This window comes from Aedes aegypti, chromosome 3, assembly GCF_002204515.2.
Source record: "Aedes aegypti strain LVP_AGWG chromosome 3, AaegL5.0 Primary Assembly, whole genome shotgun sequence".
NCBI lineage: Eukaryota > Metazoa > Arthropoda > Insecta > Diptera > Culicidae > Aedes > Aedes aegypti.
Genome location: NC_035109.1, coordinates 153080224 through 153102319, shown reverse-complemented (window position 1 = coordinate 153102319; position 22096 = coordinate 153080224). Strand labels below are relative to the sequence as shown.

Genomic DNA, 22096 nt, shown 5'->3' with positions numbered 1-22096 from the left:
CAAAACAGCCCTCTCCCTCCTAGGGGCGTATGAATTTGCCATTTGAACGTGCATAAATGTAAATGCCCCACATTTTTTGGCAACCATCTTCGCCAAATGGTTCTGCTCGGGCACTAGAATTGTATTTATAGCGTATGGCTAGCACACGTTTTACGGATAATTGTAATATAGGTAGTGGAGCTAATGAATGGATCTCAATCGTACTAACCTTTGACGGCATCTAGACATTCCAGGAAAGTCTCCATGTTGCGTTCACAGGTCGCTTCGTTAAGGTAGAAGTAGGTACGTGCACTTTGTACTTTGTAGCGTCGATCGGCAAACGTTTTGTCTACGCTGTACTGGGGTAGGGAAGTAGCCTCTCCAGAAAGATTCGTCCCAGTGGACGATACCGAAGCCCTGTGGAAAGAAAAAAATCTTTGAGCAAAGTGTCCTCTCTTACAAAAGCACATATCCTAATAGGATTGCTTATCCAGAATTAATTTAAGCACATCTCTGAAGTACTTAGTTGGAATCGTTAGACACGACAAAGAGTTGATTAGGGTCCCTGCCAAAAAATATCCTCTAAGGATTATAGTTCTCGACTCCAGGTCACTTATCTCAGCGAAACGCCCATCCAATTTATAATGGAACGGATTTACGCCCTTTAGAAACCTACCTGCGCACGTGGATTGCCGTCCCTTGTTCGGGATTAACACCTATCAGCAGTGTCGAAGGATTACCCAAATGGTTTTCGCTGCAAATTCGAGGACGGTGCACGGGGAAGTTCATGCTAGCGATTGTCTTCATAAGCTGAACTCTCAAATTTCTGAAAGAATGACGTGCCAATTGGAAACTTTTTACCTCTGGAACTTGCTCAAACAATGTCCGCGTGCAATGTTAATCGCCTACCAGGTCCAACGATAATTCGACAAATTAGGTGTGATTCGAAACTGTTGTTTCTCACACGATATTTCAATCGGTTACGAGTACAATACTACAGTACTAATTGTACATTAGTCATCTTTGTTTCAAGTATTATATGCTATAGACAATGTTATCCAACATTAACACAACTTCCTAGGACAAATACAGTTTTACCTAACTACCTAAGACAAACAAATATAAAAAAGTTTGAGAAGCGAATCATACTTACTCCACTTCACGCTTCTCGGCTTCCTCCTGGGACAGATCCTCCTCTACTGAGTAATCAAGGATGGGCTTGACGCCGAACGATCTCAGTCTGAACCACATGGACGCGAACAGCAGTTTCGGATAGTTTGATTTGAGGGTAGAATATAAGAGAAAATATCGAATAAGTGATCAGTGAAGACTTTAAATCGGAGACGAAGAAACGTTTTTAGTAAAATAGGTGTGACAAACTAAAAAGCGTGAAACGTAAACATTGGTTTTGGTGTCGTATCGTCATTCGATTTCTACTGTTAGGAAATATACTGCCCATACTCGCAAAAACAGTCCCATTTATGAGCAATTCTCCCTGAAACCATATTTGCCTTGAAACACTAAGCAAACTTAGTGGCATCGCATAGAGAAAGGATATAGCTTTCATTCGAAGTTAAAAAAAAATGGCGGCCAAGAACTAGAAAAAGAATAAGTGTAACGGTAGCATTAATATTCAACATGTTGAGTGCTAACCAGGTGAAACTCATTCTACTACTTAAAACCAAGATGGCGTCAATTTATACAAAAATGGGCTTTTTCGCAAACTGTTAAGCTAGCTGGCGTACGAGGGGTCCAGCAATTTGAGAAAACCGAAAAGACCACCCTTAAGTTTTAACGAAAACTGGCGATCAGTGTCATAAAATTGGAATTCTAACGATGGGTGCCGATGGCGGCCTGGTTTCAGCGAGAAGTGCTCTTATATAGGAAATCCCATACAATATGGGACTGTTATGCGAGTAGGGGCAGTATATCTCTTATTAGATCCACAATAATATTTTAAAATAGTTAAACGAGTTTGGATCAAATAAAATTGGAAGAAAAACTTAGGTTTAAATCTGTATTTCTCAAATTTCAGATAATTTCGAATGTTAGAGTCTTTGGTAAAATTGTTCTGAAAGTGAAGCCCTATCTGATGGTGCTCATTTGAATCGGAAATTGACCACAAGATGGCACTACTGGGCCATCTTTAGAAGAAATGGCAATCAATAAACAACACTGTAAAAGAAAGTTTTTTACCAGGATGCTCCAGTCAGAAGATAAAACTGATCGGAATCAGTTTTAACTTATCTAGATCAATTTCGAACGTTTCAAAATGTAGTAGGGGGAGATCCCCCAGTACCGGACACTTAAGCCACTAAATTCATAATTCGAAAACTATTGATTTTATGGGCTCGTGTTATACATTTATGATAAATATTATCATTTTTATAGTGTACAAAAATAAATTTGAAAATATAAATATGAATTTTGACAATGCATTTTGAGGATGTATTTTAGTACCAAATTGATCGATCTTGAAAGGAGGCACCCAATACCGGACACGATCTGGAAATGCCACGAATTCTGCAAATTTGAACATCATTGAATGTGTACACTATAGGAATAGTTTATAATTACCAATTCAATGCATTTGCAACAATTACAAGAATAATTTAAGTTTTTCTTAGTTTGCAAGATGCCTATCAAAAACCTCTTCCCTTTATGATGAAAAATAGCACATTTTACGATGTTGTTCTGAATGTTCATTCTTCTTAATTTTATTGCATGTTTGATACCATGATTGTCGGAACCCATGAAAAATGAAAGTATTTTGAGACACTGACGCAATAATTACAAAGATATCATATAACAAATCAAGCTGTCCGAAACTGAGGGACAGGAGGTGCTTAACGAAAATTGTAATTTGTCCATATTTAATTCAATTATGGTACAAAATACATTCATACTATCAAATTAGGATTATGTTCGATCATGCTTGCGTGATCCAAAGTATTTTTTCATATTCAAAATAATTACTAAATAGGCTCAAAATTAAGAGAATACGTCAATTTTTTAAAGATTTTCAAACTTTTCTACTTTTTTAAAAAGGCATGCATATTTCAAGGATATGTTATTCTACGCAAACATTAGTCTACATAAAAGCTTTCTTTTCTACTAATACACCATATTGATTGGACCATGATTTCTCAATGTTTCGACTTTGTCCGGTATTGGGTGCTGTCCGACACTGGGGGATCTCCCCCTACTAATTATTCCAAAACACTGTCGAAGGCACCAAGCCTCTAGAGTTACTAGAGCACTAGAGGTTTTGGCCGTCGAAAACATTGATCTGCCTCATTGTGTGTCACCCGGTGGCAAAATCTCAAATTACTTGGCATAAATAATGATAGCCCATGAACTACTGAACAACTTTGTCGAATACGCCATCTTTCTAAACGGACAGGTGCCTGATTTATCTGCATTACAAATGTTAAAGTTTCAACATTTGTAATGCAGATATCTTGATATTGACAATGCTCTTAAAGCTTTAACAAATTCCATTGTTGAAGCCAGGAGCATTGCAATGTGAAGTAAAGTTTGAATCCGTGATTATAGACGATAATCTTAAACTCTTGATCCGCCTTAAAAACGTGAGGAGAAGGCAATTTCAACGCACTCGCGATTCTGCTATGAAAATTATATGGCAGGATTTGCAGAAGGAAATCAAGAAACGTTTTGCACAATCAAGAAACAAAAATTTTGAAAATAAGCTACCGTCAAACGGGGTAACTTGCAACACTTTTCAACTTCAAAGCTATATGGATGATTAATTTATGGATTCAGATGAGACAAAAACCATCTAGTATCCTAATCGCCACCTAAAGAATACCACGCGGTATTCATTTTATCAATATTTGGTTTTCTGGGATCAGGAGAGACGAAAAACATACATTTTTCATGCTACCCCTGATGTGGGATAACATGCACCACGCAGTAATACTAAAAGCTTACTATTCAAAACATAACCTATATCGTGTTATTATGAACATTTTAGAATTTTTTGCAGTAAAAGCATAACAATAATCAAAAACAGAATGAACCTCGAATGACATATTTCTACCGTTTGTGTGGTACGTGGAACGATTTTCAGCATTATTTTCATACAATGCAACGTGTAATATGAATTTCACCTCCAGCAATCAAACAAAAAAAGAAACAATACCCAAACACTCATTAAAATCTTCTGTTTTGTACCTATGATCAATAAACGGTGAAATAAAACATAATAATTGAACTCAATGTTAAACGAAATGTTAATTCGTTTGCATATCGAAGTGGAGCAAGTTTCACCCCTGTTGCAAGATACCCCGTTTGACGGTATCTCAATTGGACCCTGTCTCTTAGCCCTTTTGGAAATTATCTAAAATTTTGAAAAAAAAAACCTCAGAAGCCAATACCGGCATTGAAAGAGGAAAACAAATTATTACAAACTAATTGCGAAAAAGCTCAAAAACTTGATATGCGGTTTGAAAGCGCGCACAATTTTAATTTAGGGCTTACTAGTTCAATTGAAAATCAAGTTACTCAGAACTTCGAAAATATTCTCAATCAAGAGAATGTTTTCGAAAATTCCTGGAATAAGTGAGAACTATTATTAAAAAAATCAAAAATATGAAAGCTCCTGGCGATGATGGAATTTTCTACATCCTCATCAAGAAACTTCCAGGAAGTAGCTTATCATTCTTAGATGATATATTCAACAAATGTTTTCAATTAGCATATTTTCCTGACAAATGGAAAAATGCTAAGGTTGTTCCAAATTTAAAACCAGACAAAAATCCTGCAGAAGCTTCTAGCTATCGTCCAATCAGTCTACTTTTCTCCATCAGTAAACTTTTTGAAAAGGTCATTTCAAACAGAATGATGGCCCACATCAACGAAAATTCAATTTTTGCCAATGAACAGTTCGGATTCCGCCATTTGTAGTAGATTGTAAAAAAGTTTGGATATTTTTTCTTCATACTTGCAAAAATGGAAGATTTCTTCTAATGCTTCCAAAACTCAACTAATAATATTCCCATATAAACCAAAAGCTCTTTATTTGAAACCTTCAAGTAGACATGTTGTCTCGATGAGAGGGGTTCAAATAAATTGGTCAGATGAAGTTAAGTATCTAGGGCTCATGCTAGATAAGAATTTAACTTTCAAAAATCACATTGAGGGCATTCAACCCAAATGTAAAAAATATGTAAAATGTCTCTATCCCCTTATTAATAGAAAATCAAAACTTTGTCTTAAGAACAAGCTCTTAATATTCAAACAAATTTTCAGGCCGGCAATGTTGTATGCTGCACCAATATAATACCAGGATATAATAAAACTTTGAAAACATATTTTTTTACATGAAAATAAATCAAACTTTCTAAAAAAAACTAGAAATTTTTATATGTTTTCATGTAAAAATTTTTTTTCTGATTTTTTCAGAATTTTCAATTTTGTCTGAAAAGTTGAAATGTTAAGCTTTCATTCCATAAAAAAAGATTGGAAATCGGTCGAGCTGTGCAAAAGTTATGATATTTTTAAAAATAAAAAAATTAATGTGCTGAGACCTAGTGTGTGCCGATGAAAAATGACTGATTTTTGATTTTCTAAAAAATATATCTCTAAATTAATTAACTCATTGCTGGGAGATCCCAGCTGAGCACGTAGATTTTTTTCATAATTTCACCCAGAATTTGTCCATCTTTTTTTTTTTTTTTTTTTTTTTAAAGACACTACACGTTAATGCTTCCAGTGGGCTATTTGCCCTTTGAAGGAAGCACCACACTAGACAACGGACTAGCATGCAACGCCCAGTGGCTCAGTCGGAAGACATTCCTGTCGAAAAGTTTTCCGGCTTGAGGCGGGAATCGAACCCACACTCCTTAGCACGATGCGGCTAAATGCCTCGGTGACACTAACCGCACGACTACGAAGCCCACATCTTTGCCACGCGTAATGAGTTAATTAACCATGCGGATTGGATTACCGAACAGCTCAATATAAGCGTCAATTTATATCTCTAAAACTAAAAAACATACATCGCTGAAAATTTGACAGTAAACATAAAATTTTCTGAACTTTCAAGGAAAAATGAGAACAGCAATAGCCTTTTTGGTCCCGAGGTCTTCAAAACACGAAAAAACCGAAAATTATTGTTTTTTTTTTCATGTGAAAAAACAATTTTTGTGAAATTTTATATTTTTCATGAAAAGTCAAAATCTTTAGCTTTCATTTCGTCCAAAAAGATTGAATATCAGTCGAACGGTTCAAAAGTTATGATTTGTTTTTAAATAAAAATTAAGCAAAATCGCGATTTTTCTGGTCACCCTATTTCGGAAATAGTCACCCTAATAAAAAAATCTAAAAACACTTGTATCCTCATTTCGGATAAGGAACAAAATAGCAAATTTTCACGGAATTCGGTGGCCCACTAGATCGTTTTGTACAAGCTCTAATCGTTTTTATCGTTATTGTACAAGCTTCAATGCTGTTCCCCCAATGGATGTTTACCATACTGTATGTGTTGATCACCACCAACATGATAAACAACTAGTTAACAGGCCGAAACGACAAATTCTTGCTTGTCTACTGTTAGTAGTGAACCACGCTACAGCATCAACCCGTTCAAGACAAGGACGTTAGGCAACAATTTGTCGTTTCGATTGTGTAGTTCACAGCCCTTTGTTAGTTTTCAACATCTCCAACATTCTCTCATTGCTCGACTACAAATATAACAGATACCGGTATATATCTCGAAAAGATATACTCGATATACTTTCGGAATTTCGATTCAATGGCCAATATCGAAAATTAACTACGTCGATAGACAATAAGATAACAACAAAATTAAGAATAAGAGTCATAAATGTTATCAGAAGAACTTGATAAGAATGAATTTACTCGACATTCCTGGACCACATGGTTGGCCAAAATAGTAAAAGGAAGAAAAGGACCCTGCCTAAACTCTAAAACTGCCGTTTAGATCTCAAATATTTCATCTTGTTCAGTAAACATAATCATCATTATACGTTAAAGTTGTCACAAAATAGCCAAAGCGGAATACATTTGCGACAAAAATGTTTTTTGTATGAAACTTTCTCGATGATAACATTATTTTTCTCAAAAGATACGATCATTACACAGCGCAACAAAAATGACATTTTTGCGTGTCTCAAGGATCAAATTATGTGTCTCTAGTAGATTTGGGGTTGCTGAATCTGATGCCGTTCTCAAAAATTTCCCAGCACGTCACAATTTTTAGCTACAGGTCGACAAAGTTGTATAAAACATTGGTTTTATTGATGTTAACCTAAAATTTGAAGTATATTTTATCAAACTTTTTTGTGATCTTATCCATCAAGCATGCAAAAAAGGACTTAAACTTTCGTTTTAGATATATTTTGGTTGAAGTTTTACGATTAAATTTAGATTAAACCGATCTTTTTCAACATGCTTGCAGTCTCCATACAAAATTCTTCGTTTCTCTTATATGGCAAAATACAATACTTTTCTAAACCATAAAAAAATAACTTTTCCACATCAAAAATATTATAAACTTTGATGATAAGTATTGTTATACACATAAGGTTTGAATTCTGTGGCAAATTAAGCAAATAAATTACCTTACAAGCTGGCAAACTTGCATGCAAGTTGGCTGAAATAGTCAATTTTTGCATTTTCAACAAACAATATCTCAAAAACTAGACGTGCTATGATATTTCTGTAAACGGCAATGGCTTCAGCAACCCTTAATTGAGTAAATAGAGGTATTTTGAAGCTGGAGACAAAAACGTGTTCCGCAGTGTTATCTAACTGATAGAAATTGACGATACGAACCAATCCAAGATAGTGTTATTCAGTTTTATAAGAATATCTCGACATAAGACCACTATCCCATATCCGAAGCATGTAATTTGTTATGATATATTAATATGATTTAGTAGGCAGAGTGGGCATTTTAAAGGTGGGTTTGTTAGTGATTCATCAAAGCAAAGTAAAAAATCAATGAAAACAATGTCTTCTCATTGGGTTTAGAATGGTAACAGGCATACACATCTCGCCAAAATTATGGAATCGCTTCAGCCAGTTTTTAATATTGCAACACCCTGAAACGTTGGAAGTCACTGGAGATCACGGGTTTGGGTCATTTGGCATAATGTTACTTAGAATAACGCCATTTGGCATAATCATTTTCACCAAGAAACGGCCTCATTTGAAAAAGAGATATATCTCTGGTTATGCCGAATGACCTTATGCCAAATGGCCCGCATTCGGAGATCACTGTTCGTAGTGATTCTAAGCTTTGAGGGAGTATTTTATTTTCGGAGGGGTTGTTGCAATACTTTTGGTGAAGCAATTCCGTATTTTTGGCGCGTAGTGTATATTAGACCCTAAAGACGTGCATAATATTAGTCTGATTGAATTCAACGCAGCTGAGAAAGTGCGTTGATTATCGGATGCCAACAATTGTACTATAGGAATCTTTACCGTAGCTTTTTCATGCGGTGGGAGCAATCACGGAATATGCTAAATGTCGTTATATTCTAGATTGGTTTGGTTAGTTAGTCGATTTTTGGGTGCATATTTCAATTTTGGAGAAATGTATCGAAGTATTCAATGCCACAGGAGTTTAGTGCATATAAATTTTGGTGAAATTGAATAATTCCAATTGTAATTTGATAGAAAACTTCGATATCATGAAAGATTTAACAAGATTCATATCCAATTCAGATGATGATATGCATATTATTTTGTACACGCAATGTATGAGATTAACACATTTGAACGAGGGGGAAAAGTGTGTTTATCTCATCACAAACAGAAGCAGAATCAGAAGGTTTATGCGTGCACCCCTTCTGTCATTCTGCGGAATGACTATAGAAACCTCTCAAGCGTTGGCACAATCCGGAATCTGTCCTCTCCGGCGACAAAGTGTCCGTAGAAAGTCGACCTCATCAGCTCGACAAACATTTTTTCTCCGACAATGGCCTTAGTGAGCTTCATGAGCTGTATAGTTTACACCCCCGGCAGAGATTGGAGTTTACAGAGTAGAGAAGATCGTATGTCACACGCACATTTACCCGAACCAAACAATGGAAAGAAATAAGAAATAAAAGAAAAGAAAAAGAAGCAGAAAAAGAAACAAAAACAAAATCCATCAATACAAGCGGCAATATCTTAACACTAATGTACCTTTCGAGTGTGGGGACAATTTTGACTTGGTCTTCACCAGCCACGAAATGACCGTAGAATGTGTACTTCATCACCAGGGTGAACAGCTTTTCCCCTAGAACTGTTTGTGCCAGTTTCATCAGCTGAATGTTTTATTTTATTTTTTTCGTTGATCAGATGAGTGAAACGGATTGAGCGTGCGTGGATTGTGATATTGTTCGTAGCATTCCGAATTGTGGTGGTGGTGACAGTCAGAGGTTTGATTTTGGATACGCGCGCAACACAGAGACACAGGCAAATGGACGCAGAAAGCAATTTTTGAGTCGACGGCCGAAACGGTTGGGCGAAATTTTGTACATTCGGTTTGCATCCAATCGAGGGCAGGCATGTGTTCAGAGGAAAGAGAGAAAAACAATGGTTATACAAGCTGTTAGTAACATTGAGGTTCTTCAGTGGAATCGTATTTGAGGGTTAGAAAATGATGATTATGGATGTGAAGAATGATTATATGAACGATAGCAATCGACAATGTGGAATTCTAAAGATGGCTAATTAGATTGTACGATCTATAACACTAAGCTCATTTTATCGGAAATCGGTGAATTTCACCGTAGCTCAACAGCTGAACAGTTCGGTGAAATAAAACACTGTAATTTTGTCGGAGTTTACCGAATACTGTAGAAATTTACCGTACTCCGTTAATTTATTTTTTGCAAATTTTTATCGTAATAGGCTGTTTTTCATCACGCCAATCTGTCATGAAACGGCCTACTTGCCTGCACTGAAGTATGCAAACCAGTGCTGTAATGATTCATTACTGTTTTGAGTTGCGTAATGAATCATAACACTTTTTTTTAAATTGTAAAATAATGGTGAATGCATTCCGATATAATTTCTGATATTCTCAAGTGGTCGTTGTAGAACTCGATTTTTACAGCACTCGTCGTATTTATCCTACTAGGCTTGCCGACTCGTATTGTAAAAATCATCATTCTGCAACTTGTTCCGTAAACTACTATTACCAAACTGTTCAGCTGTTGAGATTTCACAGGAATCCGTAAAATAATTTAAGTGTGTAACGACTGTTAACATCGTTCTTAAATGCTAACAGTTGGCGCCAGCGGCAAAAAGTACAGACAACAACCTTCCAAACATTCAGTTTCTCTCACTGGCCGATGAGCGGCAACACTGATGTCCCTTGGATAGCAGTTGCACTTGTTTTTAAGTTCTGTAAGTCGATATCTCCCTTACTCGATGGTCTCTTCAATATAGAGTTATGGAGAGTTGAATGTAAATAAATTTTGAGGATTTGAATGAGATTATTAAAGTTCATTTATTGCATTTTAAGGATAAACTTATATGAGCCAAAATTTTTATTATTGTGGAAACGAAAAGTTGAATTTCCATGTACATGTTGATTATGATATAGATATAGATTTTTTCGAATACCTTAATTTTCTCAAATACTGTATGTTTCTCAAAAATTGTAAGAACATATTCAAAATCAACGAGTCCAGTTCTAGTGAATCTGTTGCAAATGGCAAAAAAAGTTTCATTTTCGTCGCCTTGTGTATGATTTACTCAAACAATTCAATGAATTAAAACTCAATCAGCGGAAGAATGGGGTCACAATCACAACGACCTTGAAATCACTCACCAGTCTCCGGTGATGGCCAGTCTGGGCAAAACCCCGTTTTATGGCAATAGAGACTGGACTATAAAATTCAATTTATTTTGGCAACGATCTGCGCAAGATACAACGCAAGGGCAACGATAAAACGGTCACCGGCAATGTCAAAGCATAGTCGTCACGAACAGCAAATCTAAATTGATACTTTCATTCGCTTTCGTTTTCGAGTTCAGAAGCGTAGAGGCGCGTTGGAAGCCTAATCGTGTTGGAAAAAAATAACAACATTATTACCCTATGTGTAATTGGAAATTCTTCTCGGAGTCCAATCAACTACGCTTCCCTCATTCAATTCCCATAAAGCCAGCGTTAGATTGACGTTCGAATCGAGAATCTATTTCTAGCGAAATACATTACATACACGTATGACAACACTTCCACGCGATCAGATATCTATCCAGAAGTAGAAACTCACTCAGCTGAGCACATCCCATTCGGTATCAGTATCATTAAATCGATCATTATACGCAGAGTAATTGTTGCCAACATTGTGTCCTATGACGATTTTTCTCTGCGGTGGATAAATTAAACTGTGTACAGTACACCTGTAAAACAGTAGAGGATTACAAATGACAACCGTGGAAAGTAGAATGTGGCCACTTAATCCATTTAAGTTCCCTGCATCTATACATCAGCAAATAACCATTCCCTGGAGCTGCCGGTTGTCAGGCGCTCGTGCGGTGGTCTGGTCATCTAGGTATGTAAGGGAAAACGGGGTAATATGTGCCCCAAAGAAAAACTAAACTTTTACTGTATATTTCGTAGAAAATGTTAAAAGGAAACTCGCATAAATAAGCTCGCTATAACTAACAGTTATTGGATGGAGGCAGTCACATCTGAGAAATTGGATTTTAAAGGAATGAAACCATAGTCAACGATTTCGAAAACAGCGGGGTATAACGCGTCACCCAGTTCCAAACGGGTATTTTGCCCTACATTACCTACTTGTTTTTTTTGTTTGTTTGTTTGGAAATTGAGAAATGTTTTGCCTTGTGAGGCGTTTAAATTGATAGAAATATCTTATAAAATGATCGAATTGACTAAACTACCTTTTTATCTTTGGTACATTTCGGTGAAGCGTTTTATTCCGACGACGCATTTTGCACCTAGTTCCCCTATGTCTGGAACCACAAAACACCTTAGAAGCGGTAGTGTGGAGGTTCCGCTACCGTCACATCGTTGGGTTTGGGAAAGGCTTGGTCGATCATTGTGATGCGATATATGCAAGAGTGATACATTCAAGTAGGAGCAATATGTGCCCTAGTTTTGTACCGTGCCCGGGAGCATATGAACAATTCATCGTAAGCACTGTATGGATAACTTTGAACTTATCAATTCGAAATACAACTTTATCTGTTCTACATTAGACAACTGCTTAAAAGAATTATTTTGCTTAGTTCCTTTTTTTTATTCTTTTATTAATATCATTTCAAACATTATGTTTATTACTTATATCTAGGCGTTCTGTGTTAGACAACATTTCATTTATTTAGTTAACATCTACACAGATAACACTGAATCAACAATTTCACGCCACAATACTCGGTTCGTGGCCGCATCTCTCCATCCTCGGTTCTGCCCCACGTTCGCCAAATCGATACGCACTTGATCCGCCCACCTAGCTCGCTGCGCTCCACGCCTTCTTGTACCAACCGGATCCGAAGCGAACACCATCTTTGCAGGGTTGCTGTCCGGCATTCTTGCAACATGCCCTGCCCATCGTATCCTTCCAGCTTTGGCCACCTTCTGGATACTGGGTTCGCCGTAGAGTTGGGCGAGCTCGTGGTTCATCCTTCGCCGCCACACACCGTTCTCCTGCACACCGCCGAAGATCGTCCTAAGCACCCGACGTTCGAAGACTCCAAGTGCTTGCAGGTCCTCCTCGAGCATCGTCCACGTTTCATGCCCGTAGAGGACTACCGGCCTTATGAGCGTTTTGTACATGGTACATTTGGTGCGGGCGTGAATCTTTTTTGACCGCAGCTTCTTCTGGAGGCCATAGTAGGCCCGACTTCCACTGATGATGCGCCTCCGTATTTCACGGCTAACGTTATTGTCAGCCGTCAGCAAGGATCCAAGGTAGACGAACTCGTCTACCACCTCGAACGTATCCCCGTCTATCGTAACACTGCTACCTAGGCGAGCCCTGTCGCGCTCGGCCCCACCAGCTAGCATGTACTTTGTCTTGGCCGCATTCACCACCAGTCCAACTTTTGCTGCCTCGCGTTTCAGGCGGGTGTACAGGTCTGCCACCTTTTCAAATGTTCGGCCGACGATGTCCATATCATCCGCGAAGCAAACAAATTGACTGGATCTCGTAAAAATCGTACCCCGGCTGTTAAGCCCGGCTCTCCGCATAACACCTTCTAGCGCAATATTGAACAACAGGCACGAAAGTCCATCACCTTGTCGTAGTCCCCGGTGGGATCCAAACGAACTGGAGTGTTCGCCTGAAACCTTCACACAATTTTGCACACCTTCCATCGTCGCTCTTATCAGTCTCGTGAGCTTCCAGGGAAAGCTGTTCTCGTCCATGATTTTCCATAGCTCTACGCGGTCGATACTGTCGTATGCCGCCTTGAAATCGATGAAAAGGTGATGCGTTGGGACCTGGTATTCACGACATTTTTGGAGGATTTGCCGTACAGTAAAGATCTGGTCCGTTGTCGATCGGCCGTCAACGAAGCCGGCTTGATAACTTCCCACGAACTCGTTTACAACGGGTGACAAACGACGGAAGATGATCTGGGATAGTACTTTGTAGGCCGCATTTAGAATGGTGATCGCTCGAAAGTTCTCACAGTCTAACTTGTCGCCTTTCTTGTAGATGGGGCAGATTACCCCTTCCTTCCACTCCTCCGGTAGCTGTTCTGTTTCCCAGATTGTGCCTATCAGCCGGTGCAGACAAATGGCCAGCCTTTCCGGACCCATCTTTATGAGTTCAGCTCCAATACCATCCTTACCAGCAGCTTTATTGTTCTTGAGCTGGTGAATGGCATCCTTAACCTCCCTCAAAGTGGGGGCTGGTTGGTTTCCATCTTCCGCAGTACTGACGAAGGCATTTCCTCCGTTGTCCCGTCCTTCATTGCCTGTGCTCTCAGCGCCATTCAGGTGAGTCGAAGTGCTGCTTCCACCTTTCGATCACCTCACGCTCGTCCGTCAGAATGCTCCCATCCTTATCCCTGCACATCTCGGCTCGCGGCACGAAGCCGTTGCGGGATGCGTTGAGCTTCTGATAGAACCTACGCGTTTCCTGAAACCGGCACAGCTGTTCCATCTCCTCGCACTCCGTCTCCTCCAGGCGGCGTTTTTTCTCCCGAAAGAGGCGGGTCTGCTGTTGCCGTTTCCGTTTATAGCGTTCCACGTTCTGCCGGGTCCCTTGCTGCAGCATGACCGCCCGCGCTGCATTCTTCTCCTCCAAAACCTCCTGGCACTCCTCGTCGAACCAATCGTTCCGTCGACTACGTCCCACGTACCCGACGTTGCTCTCAGCTGCATCGTTGATGGCTGCTTTTACTGTTCTCCAGCAGTCCTCAAGAGGGGCTTCGTCCAGCTCACCCTCTTCCGGTAATGCAGCCTCGAGTTGCTGCGCGTATGCCGCTGCGACATCCGGTTGCTTGAGCCGCTCTAGGTCATACCGGGGCGGCCGTCGGTACCGTACGTTGTTAACGACGGAGAGTTTTGGGCGCAGTTTGACCATCACCAGATAGTGGTCAGAGTCGATGTTAGCGCCACGATAGGTCCTGACGTCGATAATGTCGGAGAAGTGCCGACCATCAATCAGAACGTGATCGATTTGCGATTCTGTCTGCTGTGGTGATCTCCAGGTGTATCGGTACGGAAGGCTGTGCTGGAAGTAGGTGCTACGAATGGCCATATTCTTGGAGGCGGCAAAATCAATTAGTCGTAGGCCGTTTTCGTTCGTCAGCCGGTGGGCGCTGAACTTTCCAATCGTCGGTCTGAATTCCTCCTCCTGGCCAACCTGAGCGTTTAGATCTCCTATGATGATTTTGACGTCGTGGCTTGGGCAACTGTCGTACTCGCGTTCAAGCTGCGCGTAAAAAGCGTCTTTATCATCATCAGTGCTTCCGGAGTGAGGGCTGTGCACGTTTATTATGCTGAAGTTGAAGAACCGGCCTTTGATCCTCAACTTGCACATTCTCTCATTGATCGGCCACCACCCGATCACGCGCCTCTGCATATCACCCATCACTATAAAAGCTGTTCCCAGCTCATGTGTATTGCCGCAGCTCTGGTAGATGGTATGGTTACCTCTAAACGTTCGCACAATTGATCCCTTCCAACACACTTCCTGCAACGCTACGATGCCGAATCCACGGTCCTTCAGCACGTCGGCGAGTATGCGTGTGCTCCCGATGAAGTTGAGAGATTTACAGTTCCACGTACCGAGCTTCCAATCGCTAGTCCCTTTACGTCGCTGTGGTCTTCGCCGATTGTCCCGGTTCGTATTCTCTCGTTGATTGTTCGTTGCTTGATTTTTTTACGGCTGGCTTGCAGGGCCTGACACCAACCCCCTAGATTTCCGGAGGACCATTCCCCCTAAATGTTCGGAGGACCATAGTGCGCAGTTTAGCTTAGAGTCCTTCTCTGGCACTCGGACGATGATCAGCCGCCCCTGACATGGGGAACAGACGCTGTTGTGAGCCGCTCCTAACATGGAGTACAGACGCTCAAGGTTTGCAGAAGCAAAAGCAAAAGCAAACCCCCCCTTCCCTGTCAGCATACGACCAAAGTTCCCACCGGGGGTTGGTTACCCGATCTTCCCTAAGGTTACTCGTACCCCGGCCAGTACCGCGAGGAGGTAGGGATAGGAGTTGCTGGGCAAGAGGCTAAGGACCGCACAAAGGGGTCTATTTTATTCCTTCAGGTACGCGAGGTACCAATGGTACGCCATGCCCAGCCATTTACCAACCGTGTTAGACAACACTATCATCCCAATTTGGTAAAACTAAATTAAGCTTTTATTAACATTAGCCGTAACAGTTCAGAATTTTTACAGGTGAGTTGATCTCATCCACCATACTCACACAGTTAGGGGGGCTGGGGGCAAGAAGGACACCTTAAGATGTATAGGTTCAAATCATGGTTGATTAGCACAATTTTTGAAGATTATTCCAGCGTAGGGGCAAGCTCAGCTCTTGTTCTAAATGATGTTATCGATAAATTTCAAAAATATAAGAATTACATGGTGATTTCAGATTTTTGAAAATGTCTCTTCTTATGAGGTTTCTCAACGAGGCACGGGGCAAGAGTGCCACTCGTATGGGGCAAGAAGACCACCAGAGCAAAATGCCACAAATTTTGTATATTATTATTTCCCCGCCTAAACGATAAATTCTAGAGTAAGTAAAGATAAAAAACTGAGGGATAAAAGTTGACTTATAGTTAATAAGTAATTTTACGAAATTAATTTAGTTTCCATCTTATTTGACTGTAACAATAATAGTAATTAAATTCAGAAACTATTTTGAATGTCCAAGATGGTTTATTTTGATTTTATTTAGTAGGAAACATTGATTTAATGCAATATTAAACAAGAAAAATAAAAGTTCATTTGCCCCATAAGACATACTGTTTTTATATATGTAAAACTTAATGTCAAAAGGACTTTTTCGAAAAAATTTCCTCACAGCTATATTAAACAATTGCAAATCATCAATATTGTGCGGAAAAATAAATATGTTTTGTATTTATTGGGAGTCAAACCTTGTTTTCATTCTTTACATTCTTATAATATTTCGCATTTTTTGCGTTGGTGAGTTAAATACATTTTTCTATTTTTTTGTACTAAACATTTTTAACTGTAATATTTACACAGCCCCCAAATAGTACTCAATTTATTCTTATTCTGCGTTAAACATCAAAAAATTGATTTGAACTACGTGAAATTAGAGGTGGCACTTTTGCCCCAGGTGTCCTTCTTGCCCCGTGTCCCCCTACGGATCACCCACAGTGATGGATCACTTTGGCGTTCAACATCGGATAACTCGATCAAAACATAAACGTTGACGTAAAACATTTTTTTCCCCATATTATACTATTTGTCTTCTACCATTTGTAATGTTAAGCACAACATTCAACCGCTAAATAACGGAATTTTTGACAAATGTTTAGTTGGTACCACACAGCTATCATTATATGGTCGTTTTCTGTAAGAAGTGCCATCAGCATTCATAAGCTCCCGCAGGTGGTAAAATTCAAATGTTATAACATATTTTATGCTCGTTCGCTTCGATTTAGTATGAACTCATCTTTGGAAAACATTTTTCTTGATTGTTGATTCTAAATATCGAATATTAGCACTTCTAACTAGTGATCCATAATATGGACCAGGAAATGATCGTTTACCACGGTTATGGATCACTTCCAAAGAATGTAGATTTCTGCTATTTTGTGCATTGGATTCGACATTTTCAGACAATAGCACTAAGGATAAAACTAATAAAACATCAAGGTTTGTAAATTTCATTTTTTAGCAGACAAAAATGGGTGGTAAACTTGGTGTATAGCGAAAACAGTTCATGTCTCAGTTACTACAATGCAGTATCACAAAAAAGCCATTTTACCCTTGTTTCCAGCTCTAACACTGCTATTTTTTTAGTAATATATGACACATTGTTAACTTTCGCTATAACATGCAATACAGATGCATTGAGTTGAAAATCTCTTGATTTTGCGCACTGATCCCTAATATGTCACATTTTGATCCATAATATGAAAATTGATCCATAATATGGTTTTCAGGAACCGATACAATTTTTAATTTTTATGCAATCCTATGTAAATATTACACTCAAAAGAGTTTACTAACCGAAGTTCCAATTTGAAACGATTCGATTCGTGCTTTTATATTACAATTTTACGTTTTCCATGTCATTTTATTGAATTTTATAGGTTGGACTCCACACTATTTGATCCATAACTGTGGGGTCATGGTACTTGTAAGAAGAAAAAAAAAACGCTTTCATTTAGCTTAACACACTCGGTTACCAATGGTTTTTAGGGCGAGTTCATGAGCTATGTGAGATATATTTCGCCAAAAAGAAATGAGAGAAATGTTTCATTAAAATATATAACTCATTTGTGATTTTTCCTGAAAATCAGTCGCCGGCACCAGTTTTTGTTTATCCACATAGAAAGTTCTCAGGAGAAGTTGGTGAGCGAAAATATAATGGAATGAAAAAGATATATCCCCAGAGTAAAATAATTTTCGGTTATCCACCATCGTAACCATAGGAAAAAAAGTGTGACTGAAAAAAAATGTTCACGTGAAGAAGCGAAAAAGCATTCTCCTTACGTGCGAAAAATCGTAGATTTCGCATCATTGATACGAAAATTCAGAACCCTGCTATATTGAATATTTTACAATAATTTTGAAAATTGTTCATGAAGCTGGACTGGTAGGGAGTAACTGTCTTGAAAATAGGAAATTAAGAAAACTTTTGCTTGAAAAAAGAGACCAAACATTAATCAAAAAACAAAATGAAACCTAGAGAGAAACGTGAGAAAAGAGTTAGTTCTTTATGGAATTGGACCTGATATTTCACTGATAATATTTCCAAAACTTTTTTATTTTGAAATTCTTTAAGACATTACGACAAACAATACTGTTTGTATTTTATCATCGGAAATTATCTCAGGGATGTGCCCAAAGATCCAGATATAACTCCAAAGATTTTTTCTGGTTAAATAGATGGATAGATGTTTTAATATGAGAGATTTATATTTTGCTTCAGGAGTTCATTTAGTGATTATTCCTCAAAAAATCACTTCGAGAATCTTGCTAAGGAATTCCTCCAATAATTTTGTTTTGAATATCTCAAAATATAACCTGGATTTTTCCAAAAATAACCACAGAAATTCCATCAAGAATAACTCCGTATATAATTTCAGACATTTTTCGAGAAAGCCTTTAGTCCCCAAGTTTTTTTTCGGTGATTCTCGCATCGGTTTTCCTAGAACATCCTCCAAGGCCCCAGTTTTAAACATGTTGGAATATTCAACCAGAAACTCCTCGAGAGATGCTCCCAGGAATTTATCAGGATTTTCTACAGAACTCTCTTTCAGAATTTCTTTATGATTTTGGCTAGGAATTTCTTTAAGGATACCTTCAGGTTCAGAAGGCCGGCTCCAGAGGCACGTTCCCCACCATTTTCCAAGCATTCTTCAAGAAATTTTTCTTGACGAATTTCTAAAGAAAATCTTAGAGTGGCCTCTGATAAAACTTGTGTAAATTCCTAAGTAATTCTTGATATATAAGAATTTCTAAAGGAACTCTTGACAAAACTTAAGAAGATTTTCTAGATTAATTGCTAAGATAATTGAAAAAAAAAACAAACGAATCAATATGGACCCCCTGTGAAGGAACTGTTTGAAAAAAGAAACCTCTAAGAAATTGTGTAGGAATGATCGGAGTGTTTTTTGGAAAAATAGCTGTAGTAGTAACAGGTTTGGAACCTTAAATTAACCTTTGATAATTTTTTTTAGGGTATCGAAAAATTATCTCGAGGAAGTTCTAGAATAGTCTTTGGATTTTTTTCCAAAGTAATTCCTGAGAAAATTCCTGGAGGTAGTAACGCTGCAGTGCTCAAGGATTTCCTGAAGCAATTCCTTTAAACCGTATAGGTCTAAGTGGAAGCAAAAATACTGAAACCCTCGCCGCTCAGAGAATTCTTACCGGATTCAAATGATTTTTTGTCAGTTCACTGGCTCACATATCTAGTTTCTAGAAGTGACCAGAGGAACTCGGAAATATTCCTGTGGCCGACCTGACCCAGTGATCCACCGGAATAACTCCGACCACAGGAATATTTCCGCGTTCCTCTGTCCACTTCTAGAAACTAGATATATATGCCAGTATACTGACAAAAAATCATTTGAATCCATAAAGAATTCGCTGAGCCGTGAGGGTTTTAGATTTTTTGCTTCCTCTCAGGCCTATACGTGTTAAAAATCCTTTGAAAAAATGCTGGAAGAATCCCTTGAAGAATTTCTCGAGAGAACCCTGTATTAGTCCCTGAAATTATTCTAGATGATATACCTGGAGAAACCACTAGGATTATTCTTGAAACTTTCTCTCTAGGAATATGTGAGGAAATTCTTGAAGAATTAGTTGAATAGAATCGTTACAGTTTCTGAATGCTTCTCGAGACCCTGTAGAATTTTGCATCAGAATTCACTGTAGACAAGATAAGGGAAAAAAAATCCTTTAGAGATCATTTTGGTTAAAATATAAACCTTAGGACCTTTCATCAAAAATAGAGACTTTTAAGAGATTTGCCTAAAAATAGAGACCAAATCTCTAAAAAGAAACCTGTTATCAGCTTTAGATATGTGAATCCTTAACTGACCAAATGGAACTTACCCGAAAAAATCCTCATTGCTCATAGCTTAAGTAGCGTTTCAATAGCGGCGCAGCCAAATTTTTTTTATAGAAGAGAGTTTTCTGACAAATAATATTTATCTCAGGAATTTGACGCAAAAATCCTTTGCAGTTAACATGTTCTACCACGAATTACTGCCTCAAAATGTTTCCCTGATTGTAATCAAAATTCCCTGAGAATTCCAGTTTTTTCCAGGTTGAATAAAATTCTCTTACAATTCCAGGTTTTCCAGTTTTTTCAGGCAGTAGACACCCTGTGATAGCTCTCTCTGCCAAAGTTGTCATTTTCGCATTCGTATACTGTTTGGCAAGTACGATGATACTCTATGCCCAGGGAAGTCAAGTAAATTTTCTTTACAATAAGATCCTGACCGACTGGGAATCGAACCCAGACACCTTCAGCATGGCTTTGCTTTGTTACCACGGACTCTAACAACTCGGCTAAGGAAGGCCCCTATATGTAATAACTTAAGTTAACTAACCACATATCCACCCACATATCCACATATCCAAGGGCATCCCGCTCTTTTGAACTGTGTATTTTAACTTTTTAACTGAGATACAACCAATGTTCCAAAATAATTTTACGTCTCTACAAATGGTTTTTGAACATTTTCAAGCAAGTGGGTTTTTTTGGTAGATTATTAGAACATTTCCCGTAACACGGGTAGATCACCTTTTCGAGGTGCGTTACGCGGTAAGATCTACCATATTGTACTCTTGTTGTATCTGTTCTTGTTAATACTGATAAATTATGGTCGGAAGAGTATGAGAGAGTAACAAGTCACTGAGACCCACCTATTTGTCTTAGATGATGAGGAAATCGAAAAGATTAGTCGTCTGGAAAAATGACTCAAATAGCATCTGAGAATGGTTTCAAGTCATAAGACAATGTCTTTCCGAGTTCAAGTGCTTATATTTGGATATCCAGGAGGTAAACGATTCTGAATCAGTGGAGTAGCAGACCTCCTACATTCTAGAATAATCTTCTTGTTTCAAGGAATCTAAATGTCTAATGCGATGAAACTTGTTCACAGTTACAAAAAACGACTTTGAACCTTATTAGTAGAACCAATAATTTGATACGCTAGAGTACCGATGCATAGTCAAAATCAGTATCATTCAACCAGTGGCCGAACCTGAATGAGGGGCGCGCTTTTGAGAGTTTAATGGTGACCAACTGTTTTCTCCAAAAGTATAAATAGCGGTATCTTTTTCTTAAGTGGCTCTATGCAAAATGGTAAAGAACAAGGATGGAAATCTAGTGATCATGATAAAACAAATGATGCATCGTGGTTGTTCTTTATCATGCGATCATAGCAACAACGACAAACCCTTAGTCGTCAAGCCATCACAACAAACTCCGCTCCGCGAAAAATAAATCGCTCGGCCTGTGAGCTGACGATCAATTGTTCGCGAATCAAAGTCATAATTTTGGAGGATTTTTCTGATTGCACTCCACGATTTGTCTTCTAGCTTGTCGTTTATCATCTGAAAGTCAATCGTGCGTGGTATGTGAGAGAGTTTATCCGTGAATTTTGAATTGATTCGCATTAATCGCAACATGTTACAATATCCGACAAACCCTTTGTCCTACGACAAACAGTTCATCGGAATGTCGATATATCTATGATCATCGCGCGTGGTGAGGTGTTGAAATCATGTTGCTGCAAGAGCGACGGCCCTCTTGGACCATTCAGATACCGTGTTGTTTGTCGTTAGAACTGATGTTTTTCCATCCATGGTAAAGAATGATAATTGTACATCTTCACCGAGACCAAGTCAAATTTCCAGCTTAGGGTTAAACACTTTCACAGTTGTTAACATAGAATTTTTTTTTACCTAGTTGCCATCATTTCACATTTGAACATAGA

General features: G+C 38.6%; 1 protein-coding gene across 21 annotated transcripts in view; it reads right to left on the bottom strand.

Moving 5' to 3' along the window:
* The window catches only part of LOC5577947 (proline dehydrogenase 1, mitochondrial), a 91680-nt gene that overhangs the window by 39556 nt on the left and 30028 nt on the right, over positions 1-22096 (bottom strand). For 18 of the 21 annotated variants that reach the window (XM_021848712.1, XM_021848715.1, XM_021848714.1 and 15 more), the window contains 4 exons: positions 8846-8967; positions 1133-1219; positions 656-805; positions 209-396 (listed from right to left, as the gene is read on the bottom strand). In XM_021848712.1, coding sequence (XP_021704404.1) covers positions 209-396; positions 656-805; positions 1133-1219; positions 8846-8967 — 547 coding nt within the window. Of the gene's footprint in view, positions 1-208; positions 397-655; positions 806-1132; positions 1220-8845; positions 8968-9153; positions 9276-22096 lie in introns of all 21 variants that reach the window. The other 3 variants (XM_021848724.1, XM_021848733.1, XM_001663569.2) reach the window with 3 other exon arrangements.